General features: G+C 44.9%; 1 protein-coding gene across 3 annotated transcripts in view; it reads left to right on the top strand.

Moving 5' to 3' along the window:
• Positions 1-22309, top strand: part of IFT38 (intraflagellar transport 38) — a 57143-nt gene that overhangs the window by 7499 nt on the left and 27335 nt on the right. For all 3 annotated transcript variants that reach the window (XM_021540789.3, XM_021540788.3, XM_085592487.1), the window contains exons 6-8: positions 9077-9160; positions 10760-10893; positions 12187-12328. In XM_021540789.3, coding sequence (XP_021396464.2) covers positions 9077-9160; positions 10760-10893; positions 12187-12328 — 360 coding nt within the window. The remainder of the gene's footprint in view (positions 1-9076; positions 9161-10759; positions 10894-12186; positions 12329-22309) is intronic.

The following is a 22309-nucleotide window of genomic DNA, read 5'->3' as shown; positions in this document are numbered from 1 at the left end:
CTTAAACACTCTCTGGAAATACATGTGCAGGTTGTAGTGCTGGGGATGGATATTCTAGCAGATAAATGATGAGCGCTGTTAGTTTTCCAAGGACAAGGCTCATTATTTCTGTGGCAGGACTGGAGGCATCACAGTCTGCAAGGTACATGTTCTTCAGCTTAGGTGGAGAAGGAAAATGAAAAGCTGTTGTGTGAAGTCAGTGCACACTGCCAGGAAGTTTTGCCATTATTTTCTTCAGTGCCTTTATCTACAATGCAGGATGTTCTTCATTTTCTGAAAAGGGACTTCAAAGGAGGGAGACCCTGCATGGTGTTGGAATGTCAGATGTCTGAGCTGTAGGGAGTGCACCCTTAAGAGCTGTAAACTCTGAGCCTCCACAATTAATCAGGTGCTTGTTTGATGGAGTACAGGTGTTTCAAAGGGTGGCTGATACCTCCATGGAACACTGCCTTTCCTGCTGGATCCATACATCACTGTGGTGTGCAGGATGTTAATATTTCAAAAGAGAGGGAGAAGTGATAATCCAGTTCAACTCAACATGCACCAGTATCACAGAACTGTTAATCAGTTACTTCTCTTGCACTCTGTCTAATTTCTTGGCTTTGAAGGAGTTTTCACACAGCTGCTGTGTGAAATTTTTGCTTTAGTAGAGCATTGGACCCTTTTGCTCTGAGTACAGCATCCCTGTAACTCTGCTAAAAGTCAAATATAGATCAGTTTGGGAATTTTTAAAAGTACTCAAGCACTGGTTTGAATTGGGTGTTGTTTAGTGGCTTGAAATCATGGCTTTGAGGACACTGAGTTTAGAACTGGGCCCTGGAATAGGGCCAGGCACAAGTGGAGTGTGCTGAAAGCAAGAGCTGAAAGATGAAGAGATGAGAAAGTGCTTCAGCACAGCCACTTCTCAGTGGGGCCATTAAGAACTCTGGAGTGGGAGCCTGCTTGGAGGTGCCATTTCTGAAAGGACTGGATTTCTTAGAGAGAGCAGTGAGCACGTGTTCCTTGTGGCTGAGCACACAAGGTGGGGCCAGCTAATCCTGCCCAGGTGCACGGGTTGTGTTTTGCAAAAACGTTTGGCAGATGGAACTTGTTGTCTTTAGGAAATGCTGTCCTGGGAAAGGTGACCTTCTGTGCTCTGAGTGCATTGCCTAAAGGCAGCAGGTGACAGTGACAGCCCAGGGAGAGCCTCAGAGAGCTGCAGAAGATGCTTTTGGGCTCTGTTCCTTATGATTTGGGGCTGGTTCCAAGGTTTTTCCATAATTTGTTAAACCTGAAGGACTTCTTTTTGGCTGGTGTGTTAAATGTCAAATTTGGTACATGCAACAAACTTGAGACTTGAGCGTGTAGCAAAGCAAACAGGTTTCAAGCTAGAAGTCAGGAGGTTGCAGGAACCAGTTTGGCAGTGGAACTTGTCATTTTTAATTATGAGTCCCCAAATCTGCCTTTCACCTGAAGTATGAAATTTGCCCATCCCAGGAGAGGCTCAGAGCCAAATGCTGCTGGGTTTTTCCATCACTTTTGGGTCTGGGCTTCTTCTCAGTGCTGAGGGCAGTCAGGAATTGCCCTTCCTTATCTGCCACATCTTCCCTGGATCCTTCACAGGGAGGTGCTCAGGAGACCTCAGCAGTGGCATCCTCTGCCTGCCCTTCCCACCCCATTCCAGGTGGGGAAGAATTGAAATTCATTCTGGCTTTGGGTAAGGAGTAGAGTTTTACTGGTGGACACCAAATTAGTTGCCATTAAATCAAGATTACTTGTACTGCTTTTTAATGTGCAGATTATTGATTGCCATTGGTTATTTTCTTCTGGCAGTGCCTGGCTAATTAATGTTCACACTAAGTGGCACTGCCAGAGGGTTTGTGCTGTTGAAGGGCAGGGGAGCAGTGTGGTTTAGTTTTTTTATTCCATTTTATCTCCTGAAACCTGTTGCATGTGCCAAAATCTATTCAACAGCTGTCACAGTGTTTAAAGGAATTTGAAAACATGGGCGTTTTATGTTCCCTGAACCTCTTTCCTCTTTCTTTTCCAATCCATTCATTTCCAAATATTTAAATAAAACCTCTTCCTACCTCAGCTTCAACAGGCTGAAGATAAATCTTATTTCTATCCTAAGTGAAGATGATTTTATCTTCCAGGAACCATAAAGGAAATGACAGCATTTGGCACTAATGGGTTGACTTGATCTGTTTTCATAGTCTGAGCAGATTCTGGGGAAGGATCACTGGGGAAAAGTGAAGTAAACCTCATTATTTCATTTGGAGATGTCAACTCTAATTTGCTCCACAACTTTTACCTTCTTTGTTGGAGTCTTTTTGTACATAATTTGTATGAAACTGTGTAGAAAAACTTAATACATTAGATAAATTTCATTGCTCCAAGTCGTGAAACACTTTTTAAAAATAAATTACTTTCTGAATGAAAACAATTATCAGCTAGAGAAGAATTTAGGGGAATGGTTCTGATAGATTTATTGGAGGTAGAGAGTGCTGTAAATGTATGTACATATTTTTGGGGAAGAGTTGTGGTCTGATTTCTTGGAAATGTGGTTCTGTGCCTTTCTGAAGCCTTTGCAAATACCTTACTCCCTGACTGAATATACAGTTCTCCTGTATATTTAAACTACTTTCCAAGTTAATCTGTAATGCTAAAAAAGAATTTTTCATTAACAATAGAGGAAGAAGCAAAACCTACAGGGTTTGCTGAATTCAGACTACGGTGTTGTTGTGTGGGAGAAAAAATCCCAAACAGCCCCCAAAGCTGGATTGTCAGATGAAAACCCCAAATATAATTACTGAGTTCTGTGGAAGCAGTGTTGTGTCTAGCCCAGCTGTGGATGAGGACAGTGCAGGTTGTTGGTGTCCTGTGGCAGTGCTGGAGACATAGAATTTTTATTTAAAAACACATTTAAGCATTATATTTGGAAGGTAATTTGCAGCTTCCAGTCTTGCTGGTCAAATCCTGGAGCACAGGAATTGCAGCTGGGATTTGTAGAGTTTACTGGAGCTGATGAATGAGTTTGGTACCACACAGTGAGATCCCTAAACGAAAAGCCAATTCCATGCAAATTCTGTGCATGGAGAAGTACAGCTTCATCTTTATTGTTTCCTTTCCTCCCAGGGGCACTTTCTCTGCATTTCATTGCTATGTGATTTTAATTTTCAGAATATTTGCAGTTAGCTTTGGAAGAGTAAGCAGGCATGTTGAGATTTTTGCATGGGGAAGATGGGGTTGATTTGGATTTGAGATAGGGATGAGAGATTTTGTTTGGATTTGTTTCTCTGTCTTCCTACACGGTACTAAATGAATGGAGGAAAGAAGCTGTTGAAAATACCAGTCTGTGATTAAGGCTGTCAAACCCCAAATCAAGAAAAGTAGCAAGGGAATTAATGTCAGCACTCAGAGAAAATGCAGCACTGCTTCCCTATGCACTCCCTTTTCTGGGATCTGCACAGCTGCCATTCTGTATATGGAAAAATATGTTGGAAAAGCCAGTGGTGCTCTGTATCCTAAAAACATGGCACCGTGGGGGAAATGGCCAGATTGACCTTTGGGGGAAAGGAGGGACAATGGACAATAAGCTGGTCCAAATCATTCTTCAGCTCAAAATAAAGCAGCAATGAGACTTTCAAGGGCAGTTGTCCCCAGCTGAGGAAGGGTTCTCTTGAATTATCCTACAGTGGAAATCCAAAAGAAAAAATTCCTGGCTGTTTATAACTCTTGAGTGCCTCCCACTCTGCTTCTGCCAGAGGTCCTGGGCCACACTAGCAGGAGCCTGGCAGGAAGCTGCCCTGCTCAGACTTGCTGAATTATTGGACATGGGAAGATAATCGAGCAAAAAGAAATCCCTAAAGAAAACTGTCTCTGTGCTGCTGGCAGGCAGAAAGATTTCTGACCTTCTCAGGCTTGTTTTCATTTTATTTACCTCTTAATTAGCTGGAAGCCCTGTAAAACAGAAGAAAAATGAAAATAATATTTTCTTTCAAGGCTTTTAGCTTGTGCTGAAGATGGACAATGTAGTGGGTTTGTGTTCTAATGCTTCTCTTGGCACTTATCCCATCTGTGCCCTTGAACAAAGTGTTTATTCCCTGTATCCACTCCTGTAAATAAAAGAATTGCTGAATTTGGTAGATTAAAGCTTTTAACAGCCACGTGAAGTGTTTGCCACTCTGTGGAGGATAAATTCTGGGCACTGCTCCCTGTTACTGTTACGGATGCCCACAGCACCAGCTTGTTCCCAAAGTGATGGGAGGCACTGAGAATCCTGTTAACAGCTCAGCTGGGAAAGGCTGGAATTCAATTGTTCAGAGAGCCAAAGACATTTAGACCCAGCTGTGGAACTGAGGCAGTGTTAGCTCAGCACCAAGCCTTGCCACTAAGGACATTTCACTTGGTTCTCTTTATTCCCAGCTTTTGGATTAAAGAGCCTTTCCTCCCTTCCTTCCCCCTCCCACCACAGCTGCTGGGGGGAGAGGGAGATGTGATTTCAGAGATGGCTGCATCACTCCCTGCTCTTTGGAACTTAACTGCAAAAAATCATTTTATTGTGAATGTTGGAAGCATTTTTCCGCCTGCCAAATGTTCCTTCTGTTCCCATTGCCCGAGGGAGGCTGATAAATTAATTTCTCTCATTTCCTGGGCCTTGGTTACAGAACTGCCACACATAGAACTTCTAGTGGAACTTTGTAACTTGAAATTGCCACAACTCTGGAGAATTACTTGGTTTGCTTCAGTTTTTTTAAACAGTCCTGCTTCTAACCCAAGCTTAACCTATCACTTTGAGGAAGAGGGCCGATAATTGGGAAGCCAAAATTAACCTTGAATCAATATTAGATAGCTTTAACCAGAACTGCAGTTGTGTGTGTGTATTTAAGTCAGAAATCATTTTGTATGACCTTCTCAGGAGTATTTAGCTTGAAGAAATGGCATCAGCTGTAAAATAGTGGTTGGCACATTGCTCCTGGCATTTTGTGGATCAGTTATGTCCAGTCAAAGGTGCCCTTCCCATGGCAGGGAGCTGGAATCAGGTGAGCTTTCAGGTCCCTTCCAACCCTGCCCTTTGTTCCTTTGTAAACCAACCAGCAATGCCCATGCAAGGCCATTTCTAGCTGATTGGATTTGGAATTTCACTCACAGGCTTAGCTTCTGCTCTGGAACAAGAAGTTCCTTGTCATCTTCCCACAGTCTAGAGGAGACAGCCCAGGCCACCTCCTGGCCAAGGAGCCATGAAGTGACCCCCTGTAGTCCTGAGGACTGATCCAAGCTTTACCAATGCAGTCTGTCCTCAATGCACAGAGTAAATGAAAGGTGAGGATTCTGAGGGTGTGGAAGGATCACAGGAAGCACGTCCTGGAGTTTGTCAGCTGAGGGTGAATCGGTGGCAGCAACTCCAGAGCCAGTAGATGGATGGACCTGGGTGAGGGAGGGAACAGAGCAGTGTAAATTCATCCCTGTCAGAAAGCTTTAAAGTTCCCTTTCCTGCCTCAGCAGAACCACATGCGGGTTACTTCTGATTCTTTCTGATCCATTGAAAAATTACATTTTCCACTTGCTTCTCTCTCCCAGACCTCCTTGTGGCATGGGTTTTACATGCTGGGATAGCTGAGGGTTTGGGGCACTGATTGAGGCTCTGCATTGCTGAGTAGGGCAATGTCTTTGTGGACACCCTCTGCAGACTGCTGATGAGCTGGAAGCCAAGCAGCATCGTTTGGAAGCAATTTTCTCATTTTGGAAGCAAAATTCTCATTTGCCATGACTTTAATGTCTTGAGGCAGCAGATGGGCTGTTGGGAAGGGTCAGAGTCCTTCAGAGGGATTAATGTCCCTCATGAGCCTCCCTGCTGTGATATCACAGTGCCAAATCATCCATCCCCTGGATTGGCCAAATGTGATCCTAGCATGGGTGAGTGAACCCCCTGAGCAACAAACTCCTGCAGGAGAGCTTTGTGGCCTGCATGGACAGCTGGAATTGCCAAGGCCCTGTTTGCAGGGAGCAGGAGATGTGGGGCTGCCTGGATTGAGGCTGAAGTGGCACTGAGGAGTGCACAAATTTCTGTGTGCATCAGGTTTAGAACTCCTGGAAAACAAAGGAAGATTTAACCTGTGGTCAGGAACTCAGAATCATGGAATGGTTGAGGTTGGAAGGGACTTTGAAGGATCACCAAGTTCCACCCCTGCCATGAGCAGGGACACCTTCCACTACCCCAGGTGGCTCCAAGCCCCATCCAGCCTGTCCTTGGCACTTACAGGGATGGGGCAGCCACAGCAAGACCAGTGTGCTAGGAAAAAAAGCTGTTCCTTACCACAAAAAATGTGTTTAGAAACCTCTGCTAGACCTTGAGCACATCAGAACATGTTATTACACCACATTTATCATCAGTGACTTGCATGTTTGTCATGCCTAATTAGTTGTCTTGGTTCCTTCCTGCAGTTTAGAGGAAGAATGCTTCCATTTTTCCATATATCAGGCACACTGGAAGTTGCTTTATCAGCTTCTGGTCCATAAAAATAGAAATCCATAACCAGTTGAAAATGCTTCCCTGGACATATTTGCAGAATGGGTTTTGCAATAGTGGCTCTTCATTGTTAATTGGGAATGAAGCTCTTGGGGAGAGATTCCCAGTAAGGGAAGTGGTGAGTCCATTTGCAAAGGATCCTTCTTGAAAAGAGATATTCAAGATAAAACTTTCCTCTCTGAGAGTGTTTATAGGGCAACAGGAGATGGCTCAGTGACTGTTACCCAGGGAAGCTGTGAGAGACATCCACAAAAAAATATCAGTGGCTTTGATAGACTCAGCATATATTTATGTTTCCATTATGTTTCCACTATATATGACTATTTTTCTATAATATTTAATATCTTTCACTTAGACTTGCTACTCCAGAGAGTCAAAGTTAGGTTAGAGGTTCTGTTGTAACAGTGAAGTTATTCTGCCCATTCCAAGGCAATGTTTTAGGGATGAGCTGTGTGTACAGAGGATTCTCTTCTCCATCTATTGGGGTGTGAGGGGTTAATTGCCCTGAACTTCTCCTTTTCCAGACTAACCCTGATTCCACAGTCTGAAAACACAAATTTCAGCATTTCCACTGCTCTGCATTTCCCTGACAGATTTTTCCAGGCAGGTGTGATTGTAGGACTGAACCTTGTTGTAGAAAATGACGTGGATTTCTGTGGAAGGCTGTGGTGTGTAAATGAAACTTCAGGGCTGTTAGAGGGAGGGCAGAAGAAGGAAAGACATTAAACTTGCATCAATTATTCCACCTCAAAGGGCAGATCCTCAGAAGTTTCTCCAAACCCATCAGCTCCCTGCCCTGCCCCACTGCAGTGCCCTGTGCATGTTTTGAGGTGTTTCACCAGGCTGCTGGAGGGCAGCTGGTGTGGAAGTTGTTTCTGGTTACAGACTGCAGTCCTTGCTGGTCCTTTGACCTCTTTGCAAGTGGAAAGGACAATAATTCCCATTCCTCTGCTGTTTTGTTTGAAGTGTGTTGGCTGTGTGGCACAGACCCTCTGAGCCCAGTGCAGCTGGCAGGGCAGTGTGTGCACCAGGCTGGGCCTGGCAAGGGCCTCACAAATAAACAGGGATTTTGCTGAGCTTCTGAAATGCTAAATGTTCCCAGAGTAACAACTGAGCTACATTATTCTTCCCCACCCTCCTCCCAAAACCTGTGGAATTATTTGGGAATTTGTATTGTACAAACGTTTTGAATCTTATTTTTGCCCAAATGAGCTTTCTGCTTTTGAGTTTGTTTTTCTCTGTGGCTAGAATGACGTTCATGAGCACTTCAGTGGTGTGAGCAGTCACTGCCACCAACAGATGTAACTGCTGTCACTCTCCCCAGCAGAATGTTTGTTCTTCTTTTCTCATGCCAGGAAAATGAGCCTTTGTGCAGCATGTGCTGGGATTGTTCAGACACCTGATCCAGCAGAAGAATAAGCTCAGCACAAAAAGCTGCTTTTATTGTTTTGCTGGTTGAACTCCCAGGTTGGGTTCACCCTGCAATTCCCTGGATGGGAAGGGAGGGAGGGAAGGGAGCAGGCTCTGCTGGAGCTGAGCTGTGCAATCTGGAGAGTCTGGCATGGCATCTTAGCAAAGTTATTGGATCTGCTTCCAGAATTCCTCCTGTAGTGGGCTGGGTACGGCCTGTGGCAAAGTGTACAAAACGTTTTTAGGTTCTTAATCTGATATTTTCTAGAGATGCTTTCTCCATCTTTATCCACCTGTTACCAAGTGTTTTGCCAATGCAAGATTGTTTTAGGGACATGGAGCTGCAGAATTCCCTCTCTTCCCTTCCAGTGCCAAGCAAGTAATCAGAAGTTTTTATCTAATGACCAGATCAGTGTTTAAGACATCAATTAGACAAGTACACAGTCAAGCCTGTGTGTCCCCAAATCTGCTGAGAGGGGAGGTTTTTAATCCTTTGGGATCTAAACAAGGATCACTGAGGGGTTTTTGAGGAGTCTGACTCAGTTATCAGAAGCAGAGATGCCCATACATCTGCAGCTTGCAATTTTCACATGGGCATGGGAGGCACATGGAATCATGGAATATCCTGGGTGAGAAGGACCCACAGGGATCATTCAGTGTCAGTAAAGGACACCCCAAAATCCCAGCCTGTGCCTGGGAGCACTGTCCAAAGGCTCCTGGAGCTCTGGCAGGGTCAGTGCTCAGTGTCCACCTGCTTGGTACAGTTTGGTGGCTTTGTAGTCCTTGTAGCTCTACACTTTTGGGACACTGTGCTCCTCTACCTGCACTGTGTTGTACAGATGATGGAATCTCCTGTGCCCTGCTCCACATGTCAAACCAGAGCAGTTGCCAAAAATCTGCCTTCAAGAATAGCTGCAGTCAGACATAACACTCACCTCATTTGGAAAACATGCCTTGATTGCTCCCTCCTGCTAATCTCAACTCACTTTTTCATCATCTGGTCTCTAAATCATCTCAGCCTTGGTGAATAAACACTAAATCCTACCCCATTTATTATGCAGATGATCCTATCATTGTTGCTTGATCACCCTCAGTTCTGCATAAATTAGTTCTTTTGTGTAATGTTTAAATATATTGGTTCATTTTATTTCATAGGAAGCAAGGACAGAATCTCTTGGCAGACCTTTGGAGATAAATGAGGCTGAGAAGGTGATGAAAATTGCCATTAACAGCGTTCTGGTAAGCAAAATGTCATTTAATTGATTGCAAAATTATAATTTTTCTGCTGCAAGAAGAAATTTGCTCTTTTTATCAACAGCCTGGGGTAAAGAGTGCCAAAGCCATCACCTGCAGCTGCAGTTGATGCATCTAAGAGCTGCTCTTAGCCACTCTTGTGAGGGAAAACACATTGTAGTCATATTCCCAGCCTGTGTTAGGAGCTTCACCCCGAAACCTCTACAAGAGGAATAAAATTTGCTCAAATCAGCACAGAAATCTGCACCCTCTACCTTGTGTGAGCCCTGTGACCTCTGCAGAGCCAGGGCTGCAAGGAGGGACCTGGGTAACTCCAGAAGTGCTGGTGCCTCTGGAGTTGGGAAGAGCTTCCAGAAGAGCTGGGCTCTGGAAGCAGGACAGCTGAGCTGGCCAAGGGCTGAGTGAGGAGCTGGCACTGTGCTAATGAGGATCCTGCCAGGTGCTTGGTGTGAAGGACTTCTTGCCTGTCCTGCACTTGGCAGCATTGTCCTTGCTCCAGGGCCTGGATTCCTGAATTTCTGAGCCTTCAGCTGCACTGTGTGAGGAGGGAGTTAATTAACTCCAATGATTCCTGTCAGTTATTTCATTGCAAACTGTATCCAGTCCAAGTGTTTGATTACAGGAGTGGAGTTCCAGGTTTAAACAGTCAGTGGATAACCAAGAGAGATTCCATGCAATCTTCCCTTATGTTTTGCACCTGCTCACAACCTGTGTGAATACTAAATGTTGTTAATGTACATTTCTTACTCCAGCTTCTTACTCTTCTTCTCCGTGAGAGAGAGATTGGCTTCCTGGCAAGCAGCAGTGGCACACTCTCAGCTCCTTAATCCTGGCCCAATTCATGGAATGACCTGTTGGAGCTGAGCAGCACCAACACTCACAGCTGGAATTCCAGCAGTGGAATCCTCCCTTTCCTTCTCTCCCTCTCCCTCCAAAGATGCTCATGGTTTCTTGAACCTGAGCACACTGGATGTACTCAGCTCATTTGAATCAGTTGGAATATTACCACTTCCTCTCCTGGTTCCTGTAGCACATGTAGAAATGTTCAAGATGCTTCCCAGATTTTGAAAAAAATGGATAAAATTTAGGAAAGGATGGAGATACAGGAAATTCTTTATAAAACTGATTTGTATATTGAAGAGAAAAGAAAAATATTATGGAGGCTTAAAATTCCCTAAAATAGTGCCAAGAAACAAATGCATTTCTCATCTGTTTATTCAGAGAGAATCATGGAATCATTAAGGTTGGAAACTACCTGAATGATTCCATTAAGATAAAATCCAAAAAGACCTTAATGATGCCAAAAGATAGGCTTCTTCCTGCCTTCTACTGCTTCTTCAGTGAGAGAAAAACTAAGGTTACAGCCGTGGGGTTTTTCCTTCTTTAAGAATGTCAGCAAAAAAATCAGGTATTTTACATTTGTAAATGTCCAGTTAGTTCATTATCCTGGCCACAAAGAACTTCTGAATTTCCATTGCCTACTTGAGTAAACACAGATGAGATTATCCAGAACAATGTTCAGCATCTGAAAGATAAATGAAATTATGCCAGTGCCAACCATGGTTCACCATCCTTCTCTTCCAGGAAGAAGTCCAAAAGACCAAAGACATGTTGAATAACGTGGCTTTGGATGAAGCCAGTTTGGAAGCCAAGATTGAAAAACGAAAATTGGAACTGGAAAGAAGCCAGAAGAGGCTGCAGACTCTGCAGAGTGTTCGGTAAAGATCATGAACTGATTGTCTACTGCAGGAAGGAGTGTGAACAGAGAGGATGGAGCTGGTGCAGACAGTGCCTCTGTTCTCAGAGGCTTCTGGTGTTCACCACCAATTTGAGCAATTGTTAGGATCAGATCCTCTGGGCATTGGTACAGACTGACAGAAAATTTGTAGAATCACAGAATGCCTGACTGGTTTGGGTGGGAAAGGACCTTAAAGCCCACCCAGTGCCACCCCTGCCATGGGCAGGGACACCTCCCACTGTCCCAGGCTGCTCCAAGCCCTGTCCAACCTGGCCTTGGGCACTGCCAGGGATCCAGGGGCAGCCACAGCTGCTCTGGGCACCCTGTGCCAGGGCCTGCCCACCCTCCCAGGGAACAATTCCTTCACAATATCCACTCTAAACCTCTCCTCCTTCAGTTTGAACCCATTGCTCCTTGTCCTATCACTGCAGTCCCTCTCCCCCCTTGTAAGCCCCTTTGGATACTGGAGTGTTCAGGTTCACAGTTTGGGTTGATTTCTGGTCCTTATTAACTTGCAGGTTTATACAATCTGCAATCTGACCTAATATTAAAAAAAAGGAACTGTTAGACAAGGGAGTGGTAGAAGGAATGACCTGGATTCACATCCCTGGTTTATCAGCTCTGAGCAGCAGCAGTGGTTTTTGGGGTGCATCAGTCAGCTCTCGGGTGCAATGACATCATCATTTCATCATACTTTCTAATTAAACCTGTAATGACCCAGGACACTTCTGTAGCAAGTAAGTCCCCAGGAAAGTAGATGATTTGCCAGCCATGCTACACACTAACTTTGTGCAGTTATGGAACAGCAGGATAAATAATCTAACATTGCCTTCTAAAGGGGCCAGAGGCTGCCTTTGTGTGTGAAAGGAAAAGGGAGTTGTACACAAAAACCAGCTCTTTGCTTTATGTAATTCCCAGGATTGTTCAGTGAGGGGCTTTGTCTTGAGCTTTTATTCTCTGAAGTAGTGTGAAACCTTAAAATTAAGAGGTTTTTTGGTTTCGCAGATATGGAAGGGCAGCTGCACAGCCAAAATTGCATTTAAGAATTCTGTATATACAGAGCAATATTCATAGACTCCTAGAATCACAGAATTGCTTGGGTTGTAAGACACTTTAAAGCTAATCTCATTTCAAGTCCCTGCCGTGGGACATCTTTCACTGTCCCAGGTTGCTGCAAACCACATAAAACCTGGCCTTGAGCTCTTCCAGGGATGGGGCAGCCACAGCTTCTCTGGGCAGATTTCCCTGAGTTCTCTGTGCTTGCTCTCCCCAGCCCTGCTTTCATGGATGAGTATGAGAAGATTGAGGAGCAGCTGCAGAAGCAGTACAGCATTTACCTTGAAAAGTTCCGAAATCTGACCTACATGGAGCAGCTCCTGGATGATCATCGACGGACAGAGCAGGAGATGTTTGAGGTAGGACACTTTGGAAATGTTCAGCAGGACTGCACAGCCTGCAGATCAACAGAAAATGTTTTAATCCCCTTTTCCAAAGCAGCACATCAGGAGCTGATTGAGTGAGGGACAATCCAGTGGCTGTGGCTGCTCCTGGCCAAGCACAACAGCACAGCTGCATCTTCTCAGTTAATGCAGTTAAACCAGTGCACTGATGGCTTTTGCAAATCTCTGTCCCCCTGACTCATTTTCAGCTGCTGGGTTTTGTTCCTGAAGAAAGTTTTCAGAATTTCTGATCTTCCTTTTGTTACATACAATGGGTGTGTTTACTTCTATTGTCTGCTGATGTGTAAGGGTTTCTCAGCACAAGGCTCTTCAGCCTCCTCAAAGTTTCAGTGGAAACAGCCAAGAGCAACAGTGAGGAGATCAGATGTGCTGGGATCTTCCCCCTCATAGACTTCAGTATTGTTTGGCAGAATTCTGCCTTCTCTTGACTTGCTGAGTTGTATCAGTTCAGTGTGATTCTCCTTCTGGATAATCTGCATCTGTATCCTGTTTTGTTCCAGACTTTTCTTTGGGGTTTACTGGACTGCAATGCTTTCAGCTGGCCTTTCCTGCAGCTTCCAGCAGCTTCTTGTTTTATTGTCATCCTTCTCACAGTCATTACCCATTCTGTCTTCTGTTCTTCATTGAAAACATGTTTGAGTGAAACCTCTCCCATGGGATCTTAGTGCTGCTAGGAGTGCTGCACCTGGAATTACAGAATCACAGCATGCATGGGGTTGGAAAAGACCTCAGAGACCATCGAGTCCCACCTGGCACCCATCCTCACCTTGCCACCAGCCACAGCCCTGAGTGCCACATCCAGGCTTTCCCCAGGAATGGGGACTCTACCACTCCCTGGGCAGCCTCTTCCAGTGTTTTAACAACCCTTTCCATGAGGAAACTCCTCCTGATGTCCAGCCTGGACCTCCCCTGGCACAGCTTGAGGCCATTCCCTTTTGTCCTCTCCCTGTTCCTGGGAGCAGAGCCTCTCCCCACCTGGCTGCCCCCCCTGTCAGGAGTTGTGCAGAGCCAGCAGGTTCCTCCTGAGCCTCCTTCTCTCCAGGCTTAGCCCCTCCAGCTCCCTCAGGAATTCTCCAGACCCCTCTCCTTGTGCTTCAGCCCCTTCCCCAGTTCCCTGCCCTGGACCCACTCCAGCCCCTCAATGTCCTTTCTGTTGTGAGGGGCCCACAACTGGACAGAGCACTCGAGCTGTGGCCTCACAGTGCAGCCAATTAACCCATTATTAATCAATGCTTCCTCATTCCACCACCACCACCGCCTTTTGAACACAGGGAAAACCATGCTGTTGAGAAGTCTCAAATATTTTGCTGCATTATTTGCTTGAGGGATAAAATATCTTTTCAAACTTGATGTAGGCAACTTGGCAACTTGTTAATCCCTGTCAACCAGTTTCCCATCAAGCACCTCTTTTCACAAGCACTGTCTCTGTACAAGTTTTTTCACCTCATATCTGAAGTCACTTCTAGCTCTCTGTTCCATCCTTGCCCCCCACTCAAAAAAAGTCTTCAATTAAATCATAAGCTTGTAGTCTAATATCTGATTTATCCCTTCTGTTCACATGCCACTGAGATTTCATAGCCAGAGGAGAAATGCTTTGAACTGAGCTACCTGAAAATGTTTATGAATTCAAGTGCAGAACTTTGTTAATGAGTTGGTGCTCAGCTCTTTGGGTTTTTTTTTTTAAAGATAATAAGGCAAAAAAAGGCCTTTGTCATTCACAGATGTGCCGTGACTAGAATATGGAGAGTACACTTTATTTTCCTTTTTCTCGTTTCTCTGAGACTCCTGGGACCCTACCCATATGGTTTGGCTTGTGGTTGCCTAGGATAAGCAGGGAACAATGCTTCAGCCTAGTGCAAAATTAAAAAGTATAAAATCTGGTGACAAAAAGATGCTGTTTTGCTTTGCACATTTCTATCAGTTGTACCTAAAAATACTTGGAACATATAAAGGATGAGACTCTGACCATCTCTTTGTGGGCAGGAGTACAGTGACTCAGGCAGCCACGAGTGCTTTGCTGCAGAAGCTGTTGCTTTGGTAGGAGAAGAGGTGTGTGTGTGTGTGTGAGTGTGTGTGTGTGTGTCTCTTAAAGCCAAATATTCAGAACTGCTGGAGTCCAAACTGGGATTTGAAGTTATTATGAGATGTCAGTCCTCAAATTCAATCAGTAGGACTTGGGGACAGAAAGAGGGTGAAGAATTTCCTCTGGAGAAGAGAAGGCTCTGGGAAAACTTCAGAGCAGCCTCCAGTGCCTAACGGGGCTCCAGGAGAGCTGGAGAGGGACTGGGGACAAGGGATGGAGGGACAGGACACAGGGAATGGCTCCCACTGCCAGAGGGCAGGGATGGACGGGATGGAATTGTGTGAGGCCCTGGCACAGGGTGCCCAGAGCAGCTGTGGCTGCCCCTGGATCCCTGGCAGTGCCCAAGGCCAGGCTGGATGGGGCTTGGAGCAGCCTGGGAAGGTGTCCCTGGACATGGCAGGGAATGGAATGGGATGAGTTTTAAGTTCCCTTCCAACCCAAATCATTCCATGATTCTAATCTGAGTCCCAACTAAACCAAGAGACTTGCTAGTGCACTTCTAAACCAGTGAGGAGATGCACTGTTTAATCCATTTTGGGTTAATCTCTGGCCACCCTGGAACACAAGGATGTGTCTCTCACTTCTTTCAGTCTTGATCTGCTTTTCAGGTGGTACTTCCACACTTTGGCTACTTTATGGTGAAGCAGAATTGTGGGTTATTACATGCTTTTAAAAAAAGAGAACATTCTGCTCCAAAGCAATGCTTTGCTTGTTGTTCTACAGTTTATAATCTTGTGTCATTTTCAGCATCAACAGAGGAAAAAATAACAAGGATAATTACATTTAATCTATTTTAAAACACACTCACTCCAGCTGTCAGAAACACTGAAAATTATGTTGATTTTTTTCCCCAACCCTGATTTGTCTTTTGTTCCACCAAACAAATCTTAATTAACTTCTGCAGTAGCAGCATGAGGCAATTCTTTTATCATTGTTGTGTATTTGCTAAAGAGCATGCCAGCAAAAAGCATCAGCAGAGTAATTAGATTAATCCAGCACTCCCTGTGCTGTTCTGAGCTCTGGTTCCTGGGCCCCCTCTCCTGGATTTCATCCACATTTTTAGGAGTTTCTGTTCTGATTGAGAGCCTGATGCTGCTGCTGAATAATGAGCCTGATCTGTGCTGCAGTTGGACTCAGAGTGGTTGGGTATCCACAGCCACCAGCCTGGGCCAGAGTGCAGCTCCTAATTAGCAGTGATTTAAAGATTTTAATTTAGTGCCACTAAGCAGCTGAGGCATTCCAGCCCCTCCACAGCTGGTGGTTGTGTACATTTTTGAGGTGTTTTTCCCATGCTGTGATTGTCCAGCCCCGTGTGGCTCCTGGTGTTGTCCTGAGCTTCCTGAGGCTTTGCCTGCCTGTGTCAGTCACAGGGAGCAGTGGTTGGGCTGTGATCACTGGGAGGCTCCTGCCAGGCACTGGGCTGAGAAATCTGTGTTAAAAGAACTGACAGGCTCGTGTTGAGGCTGAGCCCAGCAGTTTATTGGTGATGAAGTAATTTCTGCTGGGCACCTACCTGCTTGTCTGATGTGGGAGCCTGCTTAAATATATGAAAAATGCACAATTATTTGGCCATTATCAGCTGGAAAAGGCAGAAGTCCACACATGACTTGTCTTTCCAGTGAGTATCTCACACTTATTGACAGCTGTCATGCACAACTTACTCATGGATCCAAGGAACTTTAACCAAGGGCCTTCTGTCTTTACAGTTTCCTTTGCCTCCTTTACCTCTTTTATTTTCCTTCTGTTTCTTGGTGCTGTTCATGGAATTAATCCATCTTCCTCCAGTTCTGTGCCAAGGTAGGGATTTGTGAGCTGTGTCTCCTCAAAGATTGGGTCTTACTTTTCTCTTTTGTAAAAAGATTCAGCACAGTTAATTAATTTTTACCCTGTTTCTAAGATGAAATAGTTTTGGGTGTTTAGACACAGAAGCTATTAGAACTTTGGCTGTTCTAAAAAACCCAATTTTCAGAGGTTTTTCAGATTTGGGGGCTGAAATTCTCTCTGGATTATAAATGAATGCCTCTCTTTTTAAAGGACAGCACAGGCTAATACAGTTCAAAAAGGTGGTTTTGGAATTAGCTTATGTAATGCCAGAATAACTTGGCAATTTTCTTCAGCATTTGCCTTTTCCCTGGAGAGAATGTACTTATTCTTTCTTGTGCTTCTCAGAGGACATCCCAGAAGTACTTTCCTCTTCAGCTGCTTTCTCCTAAGGTATTTTCAGACTGTTTTTGTGCTGTTGGTGTGTAATCTCAGCTGAGGAGTGCCATGAAGTGGTGGACACAGGGATGAGGATGTTCTTAGCCAATCAGTCTTTTATCTTTGATTTGGGATTGATTAAACTGCTTTTCTTTTCATCATTATGGAGTGTCCAAGGGCGTGTAGAGATAGAACAAGGGGGAATGGCTTCAAAGTGAAGGAGGAGAGGTTTAGATGGGATATTGGGAAGGAATTGTTCCCTGGCAGGGTGGGCAGGCCCTGGCACAGGGTGCCAGAGCAGCTGTGGCTGCCCCTGGATCCCTGCAGATGTCCAAGGGCAGGTTGGACACTGGGGCTTGGAGCAGCCTGGGACAGTGGAAGGTGCCATTGGCCATGGCAGGGGCTGGAATGGGATGAGCTTTAAGGTCCCTTCCAAGCCAAACCATTCCATGATTGAGTCTATGGATTATCAGTAAACAGTCCTTCATGATTAATCATGCAATTCCAAATAAACAGACTGTGTTATGACCTACCCTTTGCAACCTGCCCTCCCCAAAAATGCCCTTTTCATTAAACTCTTTTTAGCAGAGCTTCTGAATAAGCCCATAGCAATAAATAGGAAATCAGAGTTCAGCTCCACTCTGAGGTGCCCCTTGGTTCTGTGCTTTTTTGCACTGAACTGTCCCTCTTAACTACTAAATTCACCATTCCCACTGTGGCAGCTGTTTGCTGCAATAGCCAGCACAAGGTTAACATGAAGAGCAGCTGGTTACAGTCTTTAATCTTCTAATTAATGTGCATTTGAATTATGACTGCTTTAAACATTTTACAGGTCCCAGGAGTGCACTCCTGGTCCAGCATTGCTGGGCTGTGTGGAATATCAGATGTAAGTCAGCACAGGCTGCTGAATTATTGGTTGCTTCTATTTTGGTATTTTGTTCAGTGTGCAAGGGTAACAGTATTGGTGCACTGAGACACAGAAACCAGTGAAGAAATGTTGAAAAATTAGAGCAGGGGGAAGGGAATGCAAAGAACGAGAAGGGGCAGTGGAGCGTAAGAGAAAATGACAAAATAAATTATTGGCTGAGGAATGATGATCACAGAAAGGAGAAGCTGGAGATAGAAGGTGGGAGGGCATGTGGAGAGTGCATTAGGGAAGATGAAAAGGTTCTGTGTGTATTTATTCCACTGAAGTAAAATTCTGCAGTCCCCTGCCAATACCATGGCAACTGCACTGAGGCAGGTCATGCCTGCCTGCTCCTGGGGCTCTGTTGATACTCTCTCCCATTAAAGCTGTGGGAGAACTTTTTGGGAAGTGCAAACAATTGAGATCAGTTCAATTATCTCAGTCAGATCACCTCTCAGTGCTCAAAGATCTGTGTTTTCATAGGAATCATCTGGATATCTGATGTGCCAGGTGGGTGACAAACTTGCCTTAGGATCCCAGATTTGGGGCCATTTGACTCACAGCTTCAAGTTCTTCATGTCTGACACACTCCAGAGCTCATTTTAGCACAGAGCTAGAGATTAAACAAGAAATTATTGAGTCCCTAATCACTTACAGGCTTTTCTGAGCAATGGAAAAATTAATATTCTGCCTCCAGGAGCCCCTAAAGGGTGAAGAGGTTCCTTGTACCTCAGGGCTTGATGCTGTTGTTGGATATGAACCCCCTGTAAAGGTTGCTCAGTCTGGTTGTTTTTTGCCGCTGTTATAAATCTGTGATAATTCTTTTATAAATTAAACACTCTGCACTCAGGGAAGGAGCACAGAGAGGATCTGCTGAGTTTTGCAGCCAGGGTGAGTTTGTCATGACAGCAGCTGTTTCTGTGAAGGATGAGATGTGCCAGCTCTCCCTGACAGCATGGCTTGGAAATCCATGGATGACTGTCACAAAGAGAAATCAGAACTATCTGATCTCAAATAAATTCAGTTCTTAACTTTTCCCACTGAATTTTTGTGCAGTGACTCCAGTGGAGAAGAATGCATGAGAACAGTCCCCAGTGCATTCCAAAGTGCTGCCTTGTAGGTTTTAAATCTTCTCTTTATCCAGCTTCATTTGGGAAGAAGATGAATAAATGTGTCGCTCATATTATGGTCTTCCTGCCTTCCTTGCATTTTCCTTTTGAATATTTACAAAGAGTTTAGATGTCTGAATTATGTAACAGAAATCACTTGAAATTCACTCAGAATAGGAGACAATCCGATTACTTGAAACAACACTGATCAAGAAGATCAAATTATATTTTTCCCCAGAGATCAACATTTAAATTATTAAGTAACATTTAAACAGGTTGAAAGAAAAAAGCTAAAATAACTCTTAATTTAAGACTAATGCTTGGTGTTTTGCACCAAATGACATAAGTAGATAGTGTTAAAATGATGTACAGGAAATTGGGGAGGTTTATGCTCTGCTGCAGGTACTTAGTGGAGCTGTGAGAGTGGCATTTTGATTTGCATAAACATGCATAATCTGATCATGTGCAAAACAGTGAGGTCTGAGTCTTTAAATAGGAAGATAATTCTCAGTGTTCTGGCTGTGCAAGAGCAATTCCTCAGAGTTCTGTGAGACGTGGAAGTGGAACACTGTGCACGTGGGAAAGGTGGCCCTCTGAGATAAATGTCCTGGCAGCAGCCTTGGCAGGGGCTGGCAGGGGCAGTCACTGCCCTGTGCAGTCCCTGCCTTCTCCTCCCAGAGCTCTGGGATCCTTTGGAGAGGATTCTGATGTTGGGGTAACCCACGGGCCCAACTCTGCATTTCAGCAGCTTTGCAGCAGGGTCAAACATCAGGACCAAGGAAAGTAAGAAATCCCAGGACAATCTGCACACCTTTCTGCCTGGGGGCTGGGATCATATTTATTTTGTTGGAAATCCAGTTCCATTCCCATTTGGATTTAACTTGAGTGTGATGTGGTTCCAAAATCAATGGAAACTTCCATTGTAGGACATTACATTGTGAGACTCCCCTGGTTTTTTTAAATTTTCTGACCTGGAGAGCTGTGAGTCTGAGTCTCCTCCTCAGGCTTTGTTCCTTCTGTGAGAGGACTGAGGAGGAGCCTGCCCTGTAAAGCAGGGTCTGAGTCCCCTTGGCAGTGCCACATTCCCTGGAAATACCTGCTGGTGGCCACCTTCTGCTGGGAAACTCCAGAGTGCATCCTGCATCACAGTTCCTGCCCAGCCATGGTGTTTAAACCAGCTCTAGTTTTTAATCCATAAACTGGGGTGGAGCTCTCTGTGTCCCTGCTATTCCATGGAGGAGAGCAGAGCTGTGGAGACCAGAGAAGCAGGATGTGTGAGGTGAAACCTGCTGGTATTGTCCATTGCTGGGTGCCCAGAAATTATTTACCTGCTCTTTTGTGTTAAAGAATCTGAACCTGATGGATGAGCAGTCCTAGAAGCAATGCTTGTCACCCCCTTGCTAATTAGGTTTGTCTGCATCATTATTCACCTGCACTTCCTTCTCCAGCCCACCTCAAGGAGATGTCTGAAAATAGTTTTATTCCAGTCATTTTAGGAGTAGGTAGAGCATTGTCCTGGGGAGCAGGAAGGAGGAGTGCAAATGTCTTCAAGCTGAAGAAAAAGGTCTGTGGTTTCTGTGCTTGGGCTCTGACAAGTTAGAGAGAGGCTTGATGGTGCTGCCGCTTCATTTGGGTGGGAGATCAGGAATAAACTGAAGTGTTCATCAGCCCCCTCTTGAAGACGCTCTTGCAGTGAGAAATGGGAGCTGTATTGAGCTAATTATCTCAAGATAGAAGGCAGAGTCCATTATCAGTTCCTGGAACCCTCAAGTTCACCAACAACAGCTGCCCTTTAATATGGTAAACACTCTCCTTGAAAAGCATGAGCAGTCCTGACCCCCTCGAACACTTGAGCTTTGTGCCACAGGCAGAGAGAATTCAGGAGTTGGAGTCTGGCAGGGATGAGGCAGTGACTGCTCTGTGGTGCTGAACAAAACACTGCTGTGCCTCCCAGCTTGCAATCAGTGTTAATTTGGATGATTTCTTCAGGCACTGCAAACTGACCCCAGAATTGTACATTAATTCAAATAAATTGCACATCCAAACAGTATCACTTGTAGGCTCACTACAATAAAGATGTAATCCATGAAGGGAATGTTCAATGAGCTGTTATTGAGTCATTAGAATTCATCCCTTCCACAAAAGCAAATAGGAGAGATGGAGAGTTGTCATTAGGAGGAATTTGCATTGTATGTAATGCTGAATACAGAATACATCTGATACACAGGATAAAGTCCATCTTCTGTCATGTTATTTCAGGTAGTAATGAATTTGTCTGTGTTATTGCTGACTTGAAGCTTCCTGTATGAAAGTATTTTGACTGGAAAATTCTGGGCAGAAAATGTTCGTCTGGATCTCTTTTTTAGCTTCTTTCCTTAGTTCTGTTTAGATTTCTCTGAGTGCTGGCAGATGATTTAAAGGCCTGTGCCCTGCCTTGGTCTCATTCAGCCTCTCCCAGTGCCTTCCCAATCCTTCTGTCTCCTGTGTCTGCACAGTCCTCCTGAGCTGTGCCCTGCCATGGGTACTCACACAAATCCTCAGCAGAGGGCTCAGTGCTGTTTCCTTGGATGTTCTGCTCCCTTGGCTCTGACCTGTGGTTCCTGGATGCGTCAGGAGGATTTCTGACATCACAGAATGGTTTGGGTTGGGAGGGACCTTGGAGCTCATCCAGGACTATGGGCAAGGACACCCTCACCAGCCCAGGGCACTCCAACCTGGCCTGGAAACCAGCACAGCACAGCAGGGCAGAGAAGTATTTGAGGTGGAAAGTTTTGAGCTGCGTTTTGCTTGTTGTCTTTTGGGTTTTTTTTAAATAGAAAACTAGTCAACTAAATCACTTTTAAACTTGCTTTCTTGGTCGCTGACTGGCACATTCATTCTGTCCCAAGCAAGGTCAGCTGTGACATCAGACTTTATTCAGTCCAGTCCCCAAAGCCTCCCTCTGCAGCCTCTTGGGGCCAGCTGTGTAGTGTTTGATCATTCCAATGGAAAACATGTACTGTGCACAGTAAAACCTGCAGAAACGTTTTATATTACATCAAAAGTCACTCCAGAATCGTGCCAGGGGACAATTACTGGATTAAATGAGTAAATTACTCATTTAGTGTGTGAAGATACGAGGGGAAAGCTTAGAGAGAGGCAAAAAGAGTTCACACAGAGCATGAGCTGACCCAGGTCAGCAAACACATCCCACAGAGAACAAACAATTACCAAACTGCCATTCCTCACCCTGAATAATCTGCTGTTGGGTTCCCAGAGGGAAGGTGTTGATGTCCAGGTTATGGAGTGTGCTGTTCCCTTCCAACTCCACTTCATCCATGGGTATTGCAGGCCTGGAGCTGGATGAAGTCAGGACGTGCCAAGTAATTCTGGGAGCTTTAGGAAGAAGTGTGTGAGAAATGTTAAACCAATCTGATTAACTGATTATAAAACAGTTGCTGTGGGTTGGTTTTGAATGCATTTCACTGTTTGGCTCTGTGCAGCCTGAGTTGGTGTCACTGAGAGCTTTTCCTGGCTCTGCCTTCTGCTACTCGTGTGACCCTATGTGAAGGCTCTGCTGGGCACCTTTCCCACACATCCCTGATAGAAGTTTTCCTTCTTAAAGACTTTCCCCCAAAACAAAGTCATCATTGCTGGCA

Source organism: Lonchura striata, chromosome 14, assembly GCF_050655825.1.
Source record: "Lonchura striata isolate lonStrDom1 chromosome 14, ASM5065582v1, whole genome shotgun sequence".
Classification (NCBI taxonomy): Eukaryota; Metazoa; Chordata; class Aves; order Passeriformes; family Estrildidae; genus Lonchura; species Lonchura striata.
Note: the sequence above shows the minus strand (reverse complement) of the source record. Positions and strands in the feature narration are given on the sequence as shown.